A 15678-nucleotide genomic window follows, 5' to 3' on the forward strand; every position below is an offset into this window, starting at 1 on the left:
TCCTCCTCCTTCCCTTCCTCCTTCCCTTCCTCCCCTCTTGTACATGCAGCTCTGGTTAGTTTGGATATTATGCATTTCTTGTTCCTGTAAATAGACCAGACCTCCAACTGCTACTCCACTAACTCTGGACACTGAAAACCTCTCTCTCTCTCTCTCTCTCTCTCTCTCTCTCTCTCTCTCTCTCTCTCTCTCTCTACCTCTCTCTGTGTCTCTCTCTCTCTCTCTCTCTCTCTCTGTTTCTCTGGTGCCATTCTCAGACAACACCCCGGTCCTTAAGGAGCTCTGCAGCCCGTCCAGTGCACTCCAGAGGGCTTAAGGTGGGAAGTAGTGCACCATGAAGGGTGTAGGGAGAGTTTAAGGTGGAACGCTGCCTTAAAATGCAGCTCAGGAGGTTGTAATTGTGAGAACGAGTAGCGTTACAGAGCAACACACAGCGGTTATTGTGCGTCTCAGCAGGTTAAAGCGTTTGTTTACGGAGCTGATATTGTTTATTGTTTTAAAGAATCTCAACTTTTAAACCACGAGAAAGAGACGAGAAGACTTCATGCACGGTTACAGCGTTAAAGTCCTCTTTCATTATTCAAACTATTACTTGTAAAACATGTAAAGTTATGAAAGAAAACACAAACCGTGTGTTTAACCTGCTGAGGTGTTGCTCTTGAACGCTCTTTAACGCCGCGTTCATGTCCCGTGAAAGAGGAAAACATGGACTCAAGTCTGTTGTTCAAAGTATTTAAATACGAACTTCTTCACAGTATTTATATCCCGTCTTACTGACGCCAACGCTCTGCAACTCGTCTTTCCCTTCACACGTTGACGCGGCGTTACTGAGGTGAAGGACACTTTAAAAAATGGACGCTACCTTTGTTTCCTTTTCCAGGAATGTTAATGTCAACAACAACAACAACAAAGAGTAGAAAACAAAGGAAAGTATCGTCTGTGGGGTCCAATGTCTTGAACAAAATGTCTCAACTAGAGAACTTGGAGTGCACCAGAAAGGATTTAGGAAGGATGGTAGTGCACTATAAAGGATATAGGGTGCACTAAAGAAGGGAGCAAGGTAGTGCACTATAAAGGATATAGGGTGCACTAAAGAAGGGAGCAAGGTAGTGCACTAAGCAGAGTTTAAGGAGGGAAATAGCACACTATGAAGGGGCCTAATGGGGAGCTAGTGCACTACGGAGGACGTAGCGTGCACCACCAGAGGTTGAAGGTGTAACGTAGTGCACTAGGAGGGCGTAGGGTGCTGTTTGAGACCTAGCCTTGTTGCCGATCGGCGAACTCAACTCACCAATCAAACAGTGTTATTTGTACAGAACTAACAGCTGCTAACTGACCGCTAACAGCTCTCTGTCGTCGTTTGTAATAAACTTCATTTTTCATCCAAAAACTATCTGTACGTGGTGTTTTATTCTCTGTGAATCCATAAATCTATATATTATTATTATTGATTATATACCTGCTGATGTAGATCAGTGTTGGAGAAAATGTGTATTTAGTTATTGTTGTAATGTTTGATGGATTATTCATTGAATCAGCCGATATGCTGATGATGTTCTTCTCTCCGTCAATAAGAACCAAAAAGTCTCCAGATGGTTTTATTTACATGTCAAACAGTTTGTGTCACATGACAGAATGCTGTTGAACTGGATGTAGAACGAGCTTGTGCTCGGCTGCTTTTATTGTGAAACTCTTGAAACAGGAAGCTGTTCCTGTTTAAATCAAAGCTTCCAGTTTCTTTGACCAATGACGCGGATTCCTTCTTTTTATTCAGCTGCTGCTCAGAGATCTTTGTTCTCCGTCACTAAACTAAAGAACATCTATAAGTAAAAAGATGTGTTTGTGTCTTTAGAACACGTCATCAGTTTGTCGTTTATATGATGTCATAACGCTGACTCGACGCTTAGAGCGAGACGTGAACTCCGCTCTCTGGATTCAAAGTCTTTGTCCTTCACGTTACTTTTTCCTGTTTTCCTGTTTAACTGTTATTGTTTCTAGGTCGAGTCATCGGTCGGCGCGGACCGTCACAGAGCAGTTAAATCCTGATAAGAGCTGTAAAGCAGTAAACTAATCAAACCAATTACACAGCAGCAGATAAAGAGAGTCTGAAGTTCAAACTTTATCTCTGCTTCGTCACATCAACATAGAAATACACACGTTTATCCAAACTTTAATCCCAGAAGAGAACCAAACTATTAAAGAAGCTTTCTTTTTCTTATCTGATCAAACATATAAATAACAATTAGTCATCAACTAAACCAATAAAAGTCAAACATTCTTTAGGATCAGCTGCTTGTACACTGAATGTTGAACAGACTTTTTATTTTATAGACAAAATTTATAAAAATTTATAAAAAGTTATAAAATAGTTGCAGCTGCATTGAGAATATTTTGATGGACAGTAATTTAAATCAGATTTAAAATGTAAATAAATGTGTTTAAACTGACTTCATCAGTGGTAACAATGTCTTATAGATGCATGGACATAGTTTATGGCGGACTGGATTCAGATGGGTGATAGTGGGATTAGATGTCACAACGACCGGCTCGTTATCGTCCGTTCACAGATAATCAGTCGGTTCAAGGATTCCTCCGGCAGCACCTTTTGTGTCAGCATGTTCCCTTTCAAATTAAAAGCACAAGCAGGTAATGAATCGATGTAGATTCGCAGTGAAACACGGCGTCTGAACTGAAACTCAACGCTGTTTGTTTCTCTTTCTGAAAGACTTGTTTCAGTGACTGAGGCCCAGATAAAGCTCAGTCCATGTTGTTCTCACTGTAATCATGTGGAGCTTTAAGTAGGTCTGAGGTCGTCAGACCACAGTCTTTTATTGTGAAAAGCAGAGTGAAGTCCACAGCAGAGCGGTTACATAATCCACTACATGTGTACGTTTTCTGAGATCTGGAGATCGTCCCGTAGAGCGACGGAGGCTACATAAGATCAGCTGCAGTCAGTCCGTGGGTTCAGTTTGCTGAGAGGTGCATTCTGGGAAATATACACAAGGCTTGTAGGTCGAGAAACATGCAGTCGATTTTTGGAGTAAATGGATCGGAAACTCCCGAGCCGGTGAAAGCTCAGGTGAAAGGTGAGTTTGTGTGTTAATGAACTGATTTAGTTTCAGATGAACTCTTGTCAGAGGATTATATAACGTTTATCATAATATAAAGATTTGAAGCTGCAGGTTCACTGTCTGATATTTTAATACACAGGACTGTCACTTTAATTTGTGACGCTTACTTATTTATGCCTTTTAAATACATATTTAAATGTAAATTAATAGGTTTTGTAGAAAAACAGAGAGACATTCAATTAAAGTGCATTGAAAATATTAAAATAAATACAACAGATTGTGAACTTGATCATTAAACATTGTTCCATAACATATACATACATATATATATATATATATATATATTTATTTATGCATGAAGTAGAACATTTTTCATTGTTTTGTATTTTATCGAGGTATGAAATGTATCTTTCTCCTCTGAGTCTTGGTATCACAGGGTCGTAATATACCGATGACAGTAAACGAGGTGAAACACCTGTGTGACCTCTGACCTGCAGGCTCCATCCCGTCCTGGCTGCAGGGGACTCTGCTGAGGAACGGACCGGGCCTCTTCTCCGTGGGCAGCTCCGAGTACAACCACTGGTTTGACGGCATGTCGCTCCTTCACAGCTTCACCTTCGCCAACGGTGAGAAGAACACAAATTAAGATTTACATGACACATGATCTCACTGAAGGGAAGTTAAAGTCGCTGCTGTGAGACTTTACCTGGAGGTGGTGTTGTTTCAGGCGAGGTGACCTACAGGAGTAAGTTCCTGAAGAGCGACACGTACAAAAGGAACATCAAGGCCGACAGGATCGTCGTCTCCGAGTTTGGAACCATGATCTACCCGGATCCCTGTAAAAACATCTTCTCCAGGTACAGTCCATCCAGAACATTTAGAGATATCCGTCCAGGACCTCTTCTCTGCTAATGTGAGCTTCATTTCACTCTCTGTAGGGCATTCACACACCTCAGCAACATCATCCCCGACTTCACGGATAACAACCTGATCAACATCATCCGCTACGGCCGAGACTACTACGCCTCCTCCGAGGTCAACTACATGAACCAGATTGATCCCGCGACCCTTGAAACTGTCGGCAGGGTAAGTCGGTCTCCATCGCCTCCTCAAAGTAGAAGCACCGCCTCAAATTAATCACGTTCTCTTTGTACGACCTCTACGCCAAATTCTAGATTAACTACAGGAACCACATCGCTCTGAACTTGGCGACGGCTCACCCTCACTACGACGACGAGGGCAACACCTACAACATGGGCACCTCCATTATGGGCCTGGGCCTGCCGAAATACGTCATCTTCAGAGTCCCCGCTGATGCTTCAGGTAAGGTGGTCCACAGGAACCCTCAAAGATCTGATGCTGGAGGTCTTTACTGCAGGGAAACCTTGTAATTTAGATTACTTACAGCAATGACGTCACTTTATTGTACCTGAGCTCCAGAAGTCACGTTCTTATCTAAATTGTTTTATGATGCTGCAATCAGACTGTCCTGGAAACAGACTTGATATCAGTGAAGTCCTAAAAGATTGGCAGCGTGGCAGAAGTCTCATGAAAACATGATGTAAACAGGAAACCTGGTACTTAGTGTTGAGATGTTTCTTCTTCCAGATAAAGAGCGCAAGAAGCCGGCGCTGAGGAAAGTCCAGCAGGTGTGTTCGATCCCGTTTCGTTCCACTCTGTTCCCGAGTTACTTCCACAGCTTCGGCATGACCGACAACTACATCGTGTTCGTGGAGCAGCCCTTCAAACTGGACATCGTCAAACTGGCCACCGCCTACTTCAGAGGGGTCGACTGGGGCAGCTGCCTCAAGTTTGATGAGGACGACATCGTGAGTCCCCCACTTATTTCCAAAACAATTAAAGTCAATCAAACTGGATGTTGTGGCGGGAAAACGAGGCTATGGTTTAGTTATAGTGTCCCCAAAAAAACTCCAGCAACACTTGTGGTGTGCAGAACTCAATAGATGTAGTTCTATTTACTAGTGTGGCCGGGGTTTTACTTGTTCAGACATTTAATGTTTTTTACAGAATCTACTTAAAGAGGAGACGTTTATAATGAGAACATGAAGAATATTCTGTTTTTGGTGAAATATCACTATTTTAGGCTTTGTTTTGGTTGCTTTTTCTGATGGAAGCCTTCGTCACACATGATGTGTTCAAGGACCCTCGGAAAGATGAAACTCTTACGATGATGAGGGTTTCTGCAGCTTCTGGCTGTGATCAACGGTGAAGTCTTGTTCGAAGGTTTAAAGAAAACATGCTTTTCACCTGACCCGGGTGTGTTGCATACCGCTGACCCTCCACCAGGGCTGCAGATCGACGTGATAACGTTTGCGTTTCCTTCTCCAGACTTTGTTCCACGTCGTCAACAGAAAGACGGGACAGGCCGTGTCCACCCGTTTCTACGGCGACGCCCTGGTGGTCTTCCACCACGTCAACGCGTACGAGACCGACGGCCACGTGGTCTTCGACTTGATCACGTACAAGAACAGCAACCTGTACGAGATGTTCTACATCCAGAACATGAGGCGGGAGGCCGACGACTTCATTCAGAGCAACAAGAGCTTCGCGCCGCCGGCGTGCCAGAGGTTCGTCCTGCCGCTCGACGTCCACAAGGTGAAGTCCGACTGCCGAAGCTCACCCGGGACGACTTTTACGAGTCGCACGTGTTGACAGTTTGTGTTTCTCCAGAACACCCCCAGAGGATCCAACTTGGTGAGCCTGACGGACACGACGGCCCAGGCGGTGATGCAGGAGGACGGCTCCGTCTACTGCCAGCCGGAAACTCTGTTTGACGGTTCGTCATCCGCGAACAGATTTAAGAACGTTTCATCCTTTCCGAGCTAACGAGTACCGGTTCCTCCTCAGGTCTGGAGCTGCCGGGGATCAACTACAACTTCAACGCCAAGAAGTACCGATACTTCTACGGCTCCAGAGTGGAGTGGTCGCCTCATCCCAACAAGGTGAAGCACCTCCGACAACCACAACGGTCCATCGATCGTTCCACCGCTTAGGTCCAGACTGAAACATCTCAAACACACATCCGAGCTTGACAACGGCTTACTAATTTGTCTAACACTTTTGTTTGTGACCAAATATCTGCAAAAGTGCATTCCCATCAGCCTCTGCTGTACTTTGTAGGGAAATGATGCAGAAAAACTAAATTCTCGACATTACGATCGCCCATAACAATTGTGACACCGGGCTGTCCGTTGCTTATTGCTGCTCCTGAGCGCAACAGACGTAAAACACATAATACACAATAAGCTAAATGCTAGCAGAGTTTTTGGCTTAAAAGCTAACGTCTGGAAGCATTTTTCTTTTTCTTCTTCCGCCCGACTCGGAAAAGGGCGATGCGAATCACGAAGTAGATCGCAACTTCTTTTTGTGCAAGGATTTGCGCCCCGACTCAAATCATTGAGAACCAGAGCGAAGTAGATCAAGTCATTGAGAACAAAGCGCTACGTTGCACACTTTGAAGCCCCATCTCTAGGTTTGTTATGGACACAGCGAGACTCTACTCGCCGATAACGGGAGGATTTGTTTGAAGAGATGCATCAAGATGAATCGCCAATTATTGAGTAAATTGCATCGTAGCCCTCTGAATCGGAATAGACTTTAATTCTCTCTCGTTCGTCCAACAGATGGCCAAGTTCGACATCGTCACCCGGAGACACATCGAGTGGCAGCAGGAGAACTGCTTCCCTTCGGAGCCGGTGTTTGTCGCGTCGCCGGGCGCCGTTGAGGAAGACGACGGTGAGCAACGCTATCGCTAATCTCGGGATTAAATCCCTGACCGATTCTGACCGATTTCTCTCTTTCAGGTGTGATCTTATCGTCCGTGATCTCTCCGGATCCGAACATCTCCCCGTTCATGCTCGTCCTCGACGCGAAGACCTTCGAGGAGATCGCCCGGGCCACCATCCCGGCCAACGTCCACATGGACCTTCACGGACTTTTCATCCCGGCCGCCGTCTGACGGCCGAACAAACCCGCCGGACTCGATATTTATTCAAACGTTATTCTCTTGAAGAGAAGGTTTAGTTTCCTTCTTTGTTTTGTTTATTTAAACATTGTTCTTCATTTTTTTATGCATTCTACAAGAGATGTTAAAGTTTAGGCAGATATCCATTAAATGTCCTGCTCCCCAGAGGATGGACCCGAAATTTGTTTATTTAGCAAGAAAAATCTGTATTAGAAAAGTCGGTTTTCCACTAAAGCCAATTAAAACGCATTTTATTAGATTGAGTTTGTTAATATATTTATGTAAATATATATATATATATATATATATATATATATATATATATATATATATATATAAATAAATATATCCTGCATTCAGGCTGCTGATACTCAAATAAAATGAGACAAACGTTTAAATGTGTTTCATGTTTTTACATTAAAGCTTCATGTTAATTACAATCCGCTGATAAATTGTCGACATTTAACATCACAGTATGAGATGAACTGTGCTACTGTAGAAATATCTTAAAATGCTTTGATTACATTAGACTGGTCCCATATTGAATACAAAAATGTTAAAAACCTGAAATCACCTTAGTTCATTGTTCATAAGTAATAACACATTTAAACATTTATATACAATCCACTTTTATTAATTTATATTAATTTATTTCAGTCACAAGGGTTGTTTTTGTCAGAATCGGATCTGGTTTCATCTTTGTGTGAATGGTTGTGTATTTATATATAAATATATAAATGAAGGATTTATTTATGTATATATAAATATATATATATATATACTGTCATACAACTAAAAATCATTCATTTAAACGTGTCAGACGATGAAAGTCTGCGGCTGTCGATGTTACATTTTTGCATTTCTAACATTTGACAAAATTAAAAAATCTTTTTTTTTTGTTTAAAGGTTTTTGCAGTTTAAAGTACATATTTGGAAATTTGGAATTCTGCAACGAAGGTTGATTTTTGCTTGTTTTTATTGCAGAATTCTTTGTGAAATCTTGTTTTCATGAAGAAACGAACCCACATCAGGACATAACTCAAATTTAAATGTTTGTAATTTCATTTTGTTTTTAAAGATCAAGAAAGTTAAAATATTTCGGATGAAAAGCTTCTCAAACAATTCAACAGAAGCTTGTTTCTGTTCAGCGATCTTTATACAAGCGACAGTTTCTTCTTCTGAACAGGAAACAGAAGTGAAAACTCTTCAGGTTTCATCAGAATCATCAGAGTTTATTACATCAGCAGAAACAGTTTAAAATCGTCCGTTGAAACCGAGTCTTTAAAGTCTTTTAAAGTCGACGACGCCGCTTCAACCATTTTTTTGGTCTTTTGTGAAAACCAGAAAAAAAAGACGTTTTTTTACGTCGTCCTCTTCCAGCCCCGCCGCTGCTCAATACAAATCCCATAATGCACCTGTGTTTGGCTGCACATCGGCTCCTCGTTAAGCTCGTTAAGTCTGGTGAAGGAGAAAGGGGGCGGAGCCTGGGACGCAAAGCCACAAACCAGAGAAGAAGAAGAAATAATAACAACGTTGATGCTGAAGAACAGGCACGTTGGAATACTGTGTGTGTGTGTGTGTGTGTAGTGTGGTAACTTGTCCCTTTCCTTTTTCCGGCAACGTGTGTGTGTGTGTTCAGGTGTGTGTGTGTGTGTGTGTGTGTGTGTGTGTGTGAGGTCCCTCAGATGATCTCGAAGGTCTTCTTCAGCTCCATGATCAGCTGCCAGTCTGTTTTCTGCATCTCGTCTCTGAACCAGTTCTTCAGAGCGTCGATGGACGCCCGCGTGATCTGAAAAACACGCCAAGAAACGCATCACTTCCTGCTGGTGTTTTCACAATAAAAGCCCGTCAAAGTGAAAACTATGATCAGTAATTAAGAGATCCGGATGTTATTCATCGATAAATTAAGTAAAAGCACACAAATTCATTAAAAAGACAAATAGAATAACAATATTAACAATACTTTTATAACACTCCTCCTCCTCCTCCTCCTCCTCCTCCTCCTCCTCCTCCTCCTCCTCCTCCTCACCTTGCTGACGATGATGTCGGTGGCTTCAAAATGGCGTCCGTACATCTTGGGGGACTCTCCCGGTATGGGTTCTATCTTGATGCAGATCTCTTGACCTTTCTTGGCGCTGTCGACTGACTTGTGGTTCATCTCGATGCTCGTCACGATGCCGATGTCCACGAACTGAGACACACGCACAAGTTAAACTAAACGCAGACACAACTTTATTTTGAAAGGGTGTGTGTGTGGGGGGGGTCTTACCCCTTTACTGGGGACACAGAGGGGGGTCCCCTGCCTCAGGACTCCGGCCTCCACGGTGACCCCCATCACGATCGGGTCTCTGGAGTTAAAGATGAACTGAGGAAGAACTTTCAGCTTCGCCGGGAAAACCGCAATATTCCTAAAAAACACGTTAAAAACTTCATAATTCATCTCCTGTAGTACTTAAACACAGAGTACAGGGAGCAGAGTGCGTACTTGAACTCGTCCTGTAGTACTTAAACACAGAGTACAGGGAGCAGAGAGCGTACTTGAACTCGTCCTGCTTGGCCTTCTTGTAGTCCTCTCTGAACTTGGTGAAGGAGTCAAACAGATGGTAGATGATCTCGGCCCAGAAGATCCGGACTCCCAGACTGTCGGCCATCTCCTGACTCTCCCTCTCCACCTTCACGTCGAAGGCCAGGATCACTGCGTACCTGCGCACACACACGCGTATTTTAAATATAAATACACACATATATACATGTATGTATGTATGTATATATCCGGTGACGTACTGCAGGTCGTGCTCCAGCATCGCGGACGCCTTCATCACGTCCTTCTTGTGAACCGGACCGATGTTGATGCCGGCGTACTGCAGAGACACACATAGAGGTCAACTTCCTGCTGCTTTTCAGAGTAAAATACCCCGATCACACACACACAGAGAGAGATTTAGAGTTAGGAGACAGACGGGTACTCACAGGGACCTTAGAGGTCCTCAAGAACTCCAGCAGAGCCTCCAGAGAGCCGAGCGTCGACGCCTGAACATAAACTCCTTTCTCCTCCAGTTTGATGCAGCTCAGAGTCTGTTTGAGCTCACGGATCAGTTCATCCTGGAGCCAGCAGACAGACAGTCAGTACACCGTACACTCACACACGACTGTAGGTGTGTGTGTAGGTGTGTGTGTGTGTGTGTTACCCTCAGCACTGGGATCTCGTCCTCCTTGTGAGCCACCAGCAGAGGGAGTCCTGCCAGAGTCTTCTCCAGGTCTTTACCCAGAATCTTCACTCCCTGAGCCGTACACACCTCCTTGTGCTTCTCATACTGGTTCTGAACCAATCAATACATCAACCAATCAATTAACCAATTAACCAATCAATTAACCAACCAACCAATCAACCCAGACCTCTCTCAGGTCTTTTATTTTGAAGCTCACCTTGACTCTGAGCTCCTTCAGAGGGGGGGGCAGCAGCAGTCCCCGTATCTGCGTTACGATTGGTCCCTCCACCCCCGGGACGATGATGGTCTCTCCCTCCCTCAGGACCCCGTTGATCAGGATCACGTCTATCGTGGTCCCCATACCGGGAAGAGCTTTCACCTGAACACACGGACTTCATCATGAGACACTCGGTGGATGAGTGGAGACAGCAGACAGACATGTAGACGTCTCACCTCCATGACCTGGGCCCTCAGCTCGTCACAGTGAGCTAGCCTCCGAGCTAACATGGTCTGGGTGAGCTCCACCAGCAGGGCGATGAGGTTCCCCATCCCGTCTCCGCTGTGGGCCGAGGTGGGAACCAGAGACACGAAGGTCCGCGGGTCTTTGTTCTCGAAGAACAAGGCGGCGTTGAGACCCTGAGAGGAACCCCAAAAACAAACGCACGTTTTCTTTAAAACAATCCCCGAAAATACAGCAAAGAAGCTGTAAAGAAACACGTGAACATGTGAGAAGGAGCTCTGTGATTGGTGGATGAAGTGATGATGTCACACCTGCTGAGCGAACTCCACGATGACGGCCTTCACCCTCTCGTCAAACTCGTCCTTCGTGTTCTTCTTCTGCTTCTTCAGCGTCGTCACCACGTCCGTCTCCGGACTCCTCTTCCAGTCGTAGAGACGGTCAACCTGAGGAGGAGGAGCAGCAGCGTGAGGAGGAGGAGCAGCACCGTGAGGAGGAGCAGCAGCGTGAGGAGGAGCAGCGTGAGGAGGAGCAGCGTGAGGAGGAGCAGCAGCGTGAGGAGGAGGAGGTGACTCACCTTGTTGAGGGCCACGATGAAGGGACACTTCTTCTCCTTCAGCAGGTTGATGGACTCCAGCGTCTGAGGCTCCAGACCGTGCATGATGTCCACCACCAGGATGGCGATGTCACACAGAGAGCTGCCTCTGTTCCTCAGGTTACTGAGAGAGGAGCATCACAAGCTGGTTCACAAGCTGGTTCACGTCACACTACGAGTACCTGAACTGTGTGGTATTAGTACCTGAACTGTGTGGTATTAGTACCTGAACTGTGTGGTATTAGTACCTGAACTGTGTGGTATTAGTACCTGAACTGTGTGGTATTAGTACCTGAACTGTGTGGTATTAGTACCTGAACTGTGTGGTATTAGTACCTGAACTGTGTGGTATTAGTACCTGAACTGTGTGGTATTAGTACCTGAACTGTGTGGTATTAGTACCTGAACTGTGTGGTATTAGTACCTGAACTGTGTGGTATTAGTACCTGAACTGTGTGGTATTAGTACCTGAAGGACTCGTGTCCCGGTGTGTCGATGATCAGCATCCCGGGGATCCGGAGGTTTTCCTTTTCAAACTGAACCAACGACATTCAGATCAAAGAGTGACATCATCGTTACGGTATAATCAGTGACATCATCGCTACGGTATAATCAGTGACATCATCGCTACGTTCTAATCAGTGACATCATCGATACGTTCTAATCAGTGACATCATCGATACGTTCTAATCAGTGACATCATCGATACGTTATAATCAGTGACATCATCGCTACGTTATAATCAGTGACATCATCGATACGTTCTAATCAGTGACATCATCGATACGTTCTAATCAGTGACATCATCGATACGTTATGAGTGACATCATCGATACGTTCTAATCAGTGACATCATCGATACGTTATAATCAGTGACATCATCGATACGTTATAATCAGTGACATCATCGATACGTTATGAGTGACATCATCGATACGTTATAATCAGTGACATCATCGATACGTTATGAGTGACATCATCGATACGTTATAATCAGTGACATCATCGATACGTTATAATCAGTGACATCATCGATACGTTATAATCAGTGACATCATCGATACGTTATAATCAGTGACATCATCGATACGTTATGAGTGACATCATCGATACGTTATAATCAGTGACATCATCGATACGTTATAATCAGTGACATCATCGATACGTTATAATCAGTGACATCATCGCTACGGTATAATCAGTGAATCATCGCTACGGTATAATCAGTGACATCATCGCTACGTTATAATCAGTGACATCATCGATACGTTATAATCAGTGACATCATCGATACGTTATAATCAGTGACATCATCGCTACGGTATAATCAGTGACATCATCGCTACGGTATAATCAGTGACATCATCGCTACGTTCTAATCAGTGACATCATCGATACGTTCTAATCAGTGACATCATCGATACGTTATGAGTGACATCATCGATACGTTCTAATCAGTGACATCATCGATACGTTATAATCAGTGACATCATCGCTACGTTATAATCAGTGACATCATTGATACGTTATAATCAGTGACATCATCGATACGTTATGAGTGACATCATCGATACGTTATAATCAGTGACATCATCGATACGTTATGAGTGACATCATCGATACGTTATAATCAGTGACATCATCGATACGTTATGAGTGACATCATCGATACGTTATAATCAGTGACATCATCGATACGTTATGAGTGACATCATCGATACGTTATAATCAGTGACATCATCGATATGTTATAATCAGTGACATCATCGATACGTTATAATCAGTGACATCATCGATACGTTATAATCAGTGACATCATCGCTACGTTATAATCAGTGACATCATCGATACGTTATAATCAGTGACATCATCGCTACGTTATAATCAGTGACATCATCGATACGTTATAATCAGTGACATCATCGCTACGTTATAATCAGTGACATCATCGCTACGTTATAATCAGTGACATCATCGATACGTACGTTCTTCACCATCCTCGTCTGCTCCTCGATCGTCTCCTTGGGGACGTTGGTGGCTCCTATCTGCTGAGTGATTCCTCCGGCCTCACCGTCCTGAACGTTAGTGTTTCTCAGCTACGCACACACACACACACACACACACACACACACACACACACACACACACACACACACACACACACACACACACACACACACACACACACACACACACAGGGTTACCACCACAAACAGGAAGTGAACAGGAAGTGAACAGGAAGTGAACAGGAAGTGGGTGCTCACCTTGTCCAGGATCTTGGTCTTCCCCGTGTCCACGTGTCCCAGCACACACACCACAGGAGACCTCAGCGTGTCCAGGTCGATGTTCTTCATGTTGTCTGCTCTCCTTTTCTATGGAAACACACAGGAAGAGGAGGAGTCAGAGGCGGAGTCCCACCAGCCCCGTCGTCCTCCTCCTCCTCCTCCTCCTCCTCCTCCTCTCACCTCGATCCTCCTCTTGGCTCGGTCGTACAGACGCTCGTCCTTCGTCCTCCCGTCGTCGTCATCACTCGAGCTGCTGTCGTCCTCGCTGTCCTTCGCCTTCTTCTTCCCGTGGCTCGTCGTCTCCTTCGCCGGCTCCTTCTCCTCCTCGCTCTCCTCCTCCTCGTCTTCTTCCTCGTCCTCCTCCTCGTCCTCCTCGTCGCTGCCCGTAGGCTGAGGAGGAGCGCCGGTGTCCTCCTTCACCTCGATGTGGACTTTCTTCAACTCTGAGACAAGAGAGTATTAGTACTTATAGTACGACGACTACTGCAGTACTGGTGGTATTTAATACTTCATTGAATACTTCGTGCTCCTCCTTCTCACCTTTCTCCTCATCGGTGGCGATGGCCTCCCAGTCGTCTACTGCCGGCTCGGGTTTCACCTCTGACCACAGAAGAAGAGATGAGGACACACGGAGAGGGAGAGGAAAGGAGACAAGGACGACAGAGAGAGAGGAAAGGAGACAAGGATAGGTGGACAGGGACGGAAGGAAGGAGGACAGATGGACAAAGAAGAGCAGGACATGAGATGAAGTGTTTGTCATGATGATAGATCACTCCCCCCTCCTCCTCCTCCTCCTCCTCCTCCTCTTCCTCCTCCTCCTCCTCACCTGTCTCTGGAGTCGGCATCACGGCCGGCGTCTCGGCCGGCGTCTCCGTGGCAACAGGCTCGGGCGTCTCCGGGGTCAGCGAGGTCACCTCTGAGGTTTCTGTGAGGAAGGTTTTATATATTTATACACACTTGTACACACATATATATATATATATATATACACATATATATTAATGTACCCGGGTACCTTCAGGGGTTTGAACCGTGGGCTTCTTCTTCCTCTTGTCCCCATAAACAGGCTTCTTCTTGGGCAGCGAGTCTCTGCAGGGAACCTCCACACCTGGACAGGTAACACACAGTCAACACTCAGCATGGGAGGCTAGCAGGCCACCTCCACTCACAGTCTGTGTGCTAAGCTAAGCTAAGCTATCTCACCCTGAGCCTGCAGCAGCTTGAGCGTGGCCTCGGCCCGAGCTCGAGCCTCCTTCTGGGCTTTAGTCAGCAGCTTCCCCTCCTTCTTCAGTCGCTCCTTCCTCTCCTTCTCCTTCTGCTTCTTCTTCTCCTTGCGCTCCTGCTCCAGGCGCTCCTGGTGGGGGAGGGGGGGGAGGAGGGGGGTCACAGGTCAGAGAGGAGTCCTGTGCATGAGGTGATAATAGAAAAGGAGGAGGTGTGTGTTACCTGCTCCAGCCTCTCCTTCTCCATCTCCTCCATCCTCTGCAGGAGCTCCTCCTCCTCCCGCTTGGCTTGCTCCTCCTCCTACAAAACAACAACACAACTCTTAAAAACATCAAAACAAAACGACTCCCCTCAGTGACTACGTTTCCCAGAATGCCCCACCTCTTTCATCTGGGCCAGGGCCTCCTGCATGGCCTTCACTGTGGCCTTGCTGGGTCCCTTCTTCTTCTCCTCCTTCTCCACCTTCTCCCCCTTCTTCTTCTTCTTCTTCTTCTTGTCTCCCTCCACCTCCTCTGTGAGACGTAACGCAGGAGAAGAAGAGTGTTTGAGCGCTGCTGCTTTAAAAGGTGTTTATAGTTTATTAATTGTGTCCGTCTTACCGTCACCTGCTGGCTCCGCCTCTTCCTGCTCCTCCGTCGCTGCCACAGGTGGAGCTTCCGGAGGGGGCGTGGCCTCCTCCGTCTTCTTCTCTGGCTCCTTCTGAGGCTCCACGCTGCCCTCCTTCTCCTTCTGCTTCTTCTGCTTCATCCTCTCCTCCTCCTTCTTCTTCTTGTCCCTCTCCTTCTTCTCTGCCTTCTTCTGCGCCGCCGTCTTCATCTTGGAGCCTCCCTCCACCTCCTCCTCCTCCTCCTG

At 45.6% G+C, this 15678-nt stretch overlaps 2 protein-coding genes across 3 annotated transcripts in view; one reads left to right on the forward strand and one right to left on the reverse strand.

The window, feature by feature from the left end:
• Positions 1 to 2927: 2927 nt before the first annotated feature.
• On the forward strand, positions 2928 to 7419 carry bco1l (beta-carotene oxygenase 1, like). The gene is made up of 11 exons (XM_079185967.1): positions 2928 to 3086; positions 3569 to 3697; positions 3799 to 3928; positions 4010 to 4157; positions 4247 to 4394; positions 4680 to 4900; positions 5421 to 5687; positions 5763 to 5868; positions 5940 to 6034; positions 6716 to 6827; positions 6896 to 7419. The coding sequence occupies exons 1-11, from the start codon at positions 3023 to 3025 to the stop codon at positions 7048 to 7050; spliced, it is 1575 nt and encodes a 524-aa protein (XP_079042093.1). The 5' UTR covers positions 2928 to 3022; the 3' UTR covers positions 7051 to 7419.
• A 288-nt stretch (positions 7420 to 7707) lies between these two features.
• Positions 7708 to 15678, reverse strand: part of eif5b (eukaryotic translation initiation factor 5B) — an 11241-nt gene continuing 3270 nt past the window's right edge. The window contains exons 5-26 of one of the 2 annotated variants that reach the window (XM_079185966.1): positions 15426 to 15678; positions 15208 to 15338; positions 15049 to 15126; positions 14806 to 14956; positions 14618 to 14710; positions 14429 to 14527; positions 14143 to 14202; positions 13783 to 14045; positions 13582 to 13689; positions 13303 to 13413; positions 11786 to 11853; positions 11300 to 11441; positions 11037 to 11168; positions 10719 to 10901; positions 10483 to 10644; positions 10245 to 10376; positions 10027 to 10158; positions 9841 to 9917; positions 9595 to 9759; positions 9326 to 9464; positions 9086 to 9247; positions 7708 to 8845 (exon numbers count right to left, since the gene is read on the reverse strand). The exon at positions 15426 to 15678 is cut by the window's right edge and continues 306 nt beyond it. In XM_079185966.1, coding sequence (XP_079042092.1) covers positions 8738 to 8845; positions 9086 to 9247; positions 9326 to 9464; positions 9595 to 9759; positions 9841 to 9917; positions 10027 to 10158; positions 10245 to 10376; positions 10483 to 10644; positions 10719 to 10901; positions 11037 to 11168; positions 11300 to 11441; positions 11786 to 11853; positions 13303 to 13413; positions 13582 to 13689; positions 13783 to 14045; positions 14143 to 14202; positions 14429 to 14527; positions 14618 to 14710; positions 14806 to 14956; positions 15049 to 15126; positions 15208 to 15338; positions 15426 to 15678 — 2949 coding nt within the window. In that variant the 3' untranslated portion in view covers positions 7708 to 8737. The remainder of the gene's footprint in view (positions 8846 to 9085; positions 9248 to 9325; positions 9465 to 9594; positions 9760 to 9840; positions 9918 to 10026; positions 10159 to 10244; positions 10377 to 10482; positions 10645 to 10718; positions 10902 to 11036; positions 11169 to 11299; positions 11442 to 11785; positions 11854 to 13302; positions 13414 to 13581; positions 13690 to 13782; positions 14046 to 14142; positions 14203 to 14428; positions 14528 to 14617; positions 14711 to 14805; positions 14957 to 15048; positions 15127 to 15207; positions 15339 to 15425) is intronic. The other variant, XM_079185965.1, reaches the window with a different exon arrangement.

Source organism: Pholis gunnellus, assembly GCF_910591455.1.
Source record: "Pholis gunnellus genome assembly, chromosome: 24".
Classification (NCBI taxonomy): Eukaryota; Metazoa; Chordata; class Actinopteri; order Perciformes; family Pholidae; genus Pholis; species Pholis gunnellus.

Bases quoted from the DNA above. Each gene is read 5' to 3' on its own strand.
- bco1l (XM_079185967.1), top strand. From the start codon at position 3,023: ATGCAGTCGATTTTTGGAGTAAATGGATCGGAAACTCCCGAGCCGGTG. The intron at 5,688-5,762 runs GTGAAGTCCGAC...GTGTTTCTCCAG, and splicing joins TGCCGCTCGACGTCCACAAG to AACACCCCCAGAGGATCCAA. The intron at 6,828-6,895 runs GTGAGCAACGCT...TCTCTCTTTCAG, and splicing joins CGCCGTTGAGGAAGACGACG to GTGTGATCTTATCGTCCGTG.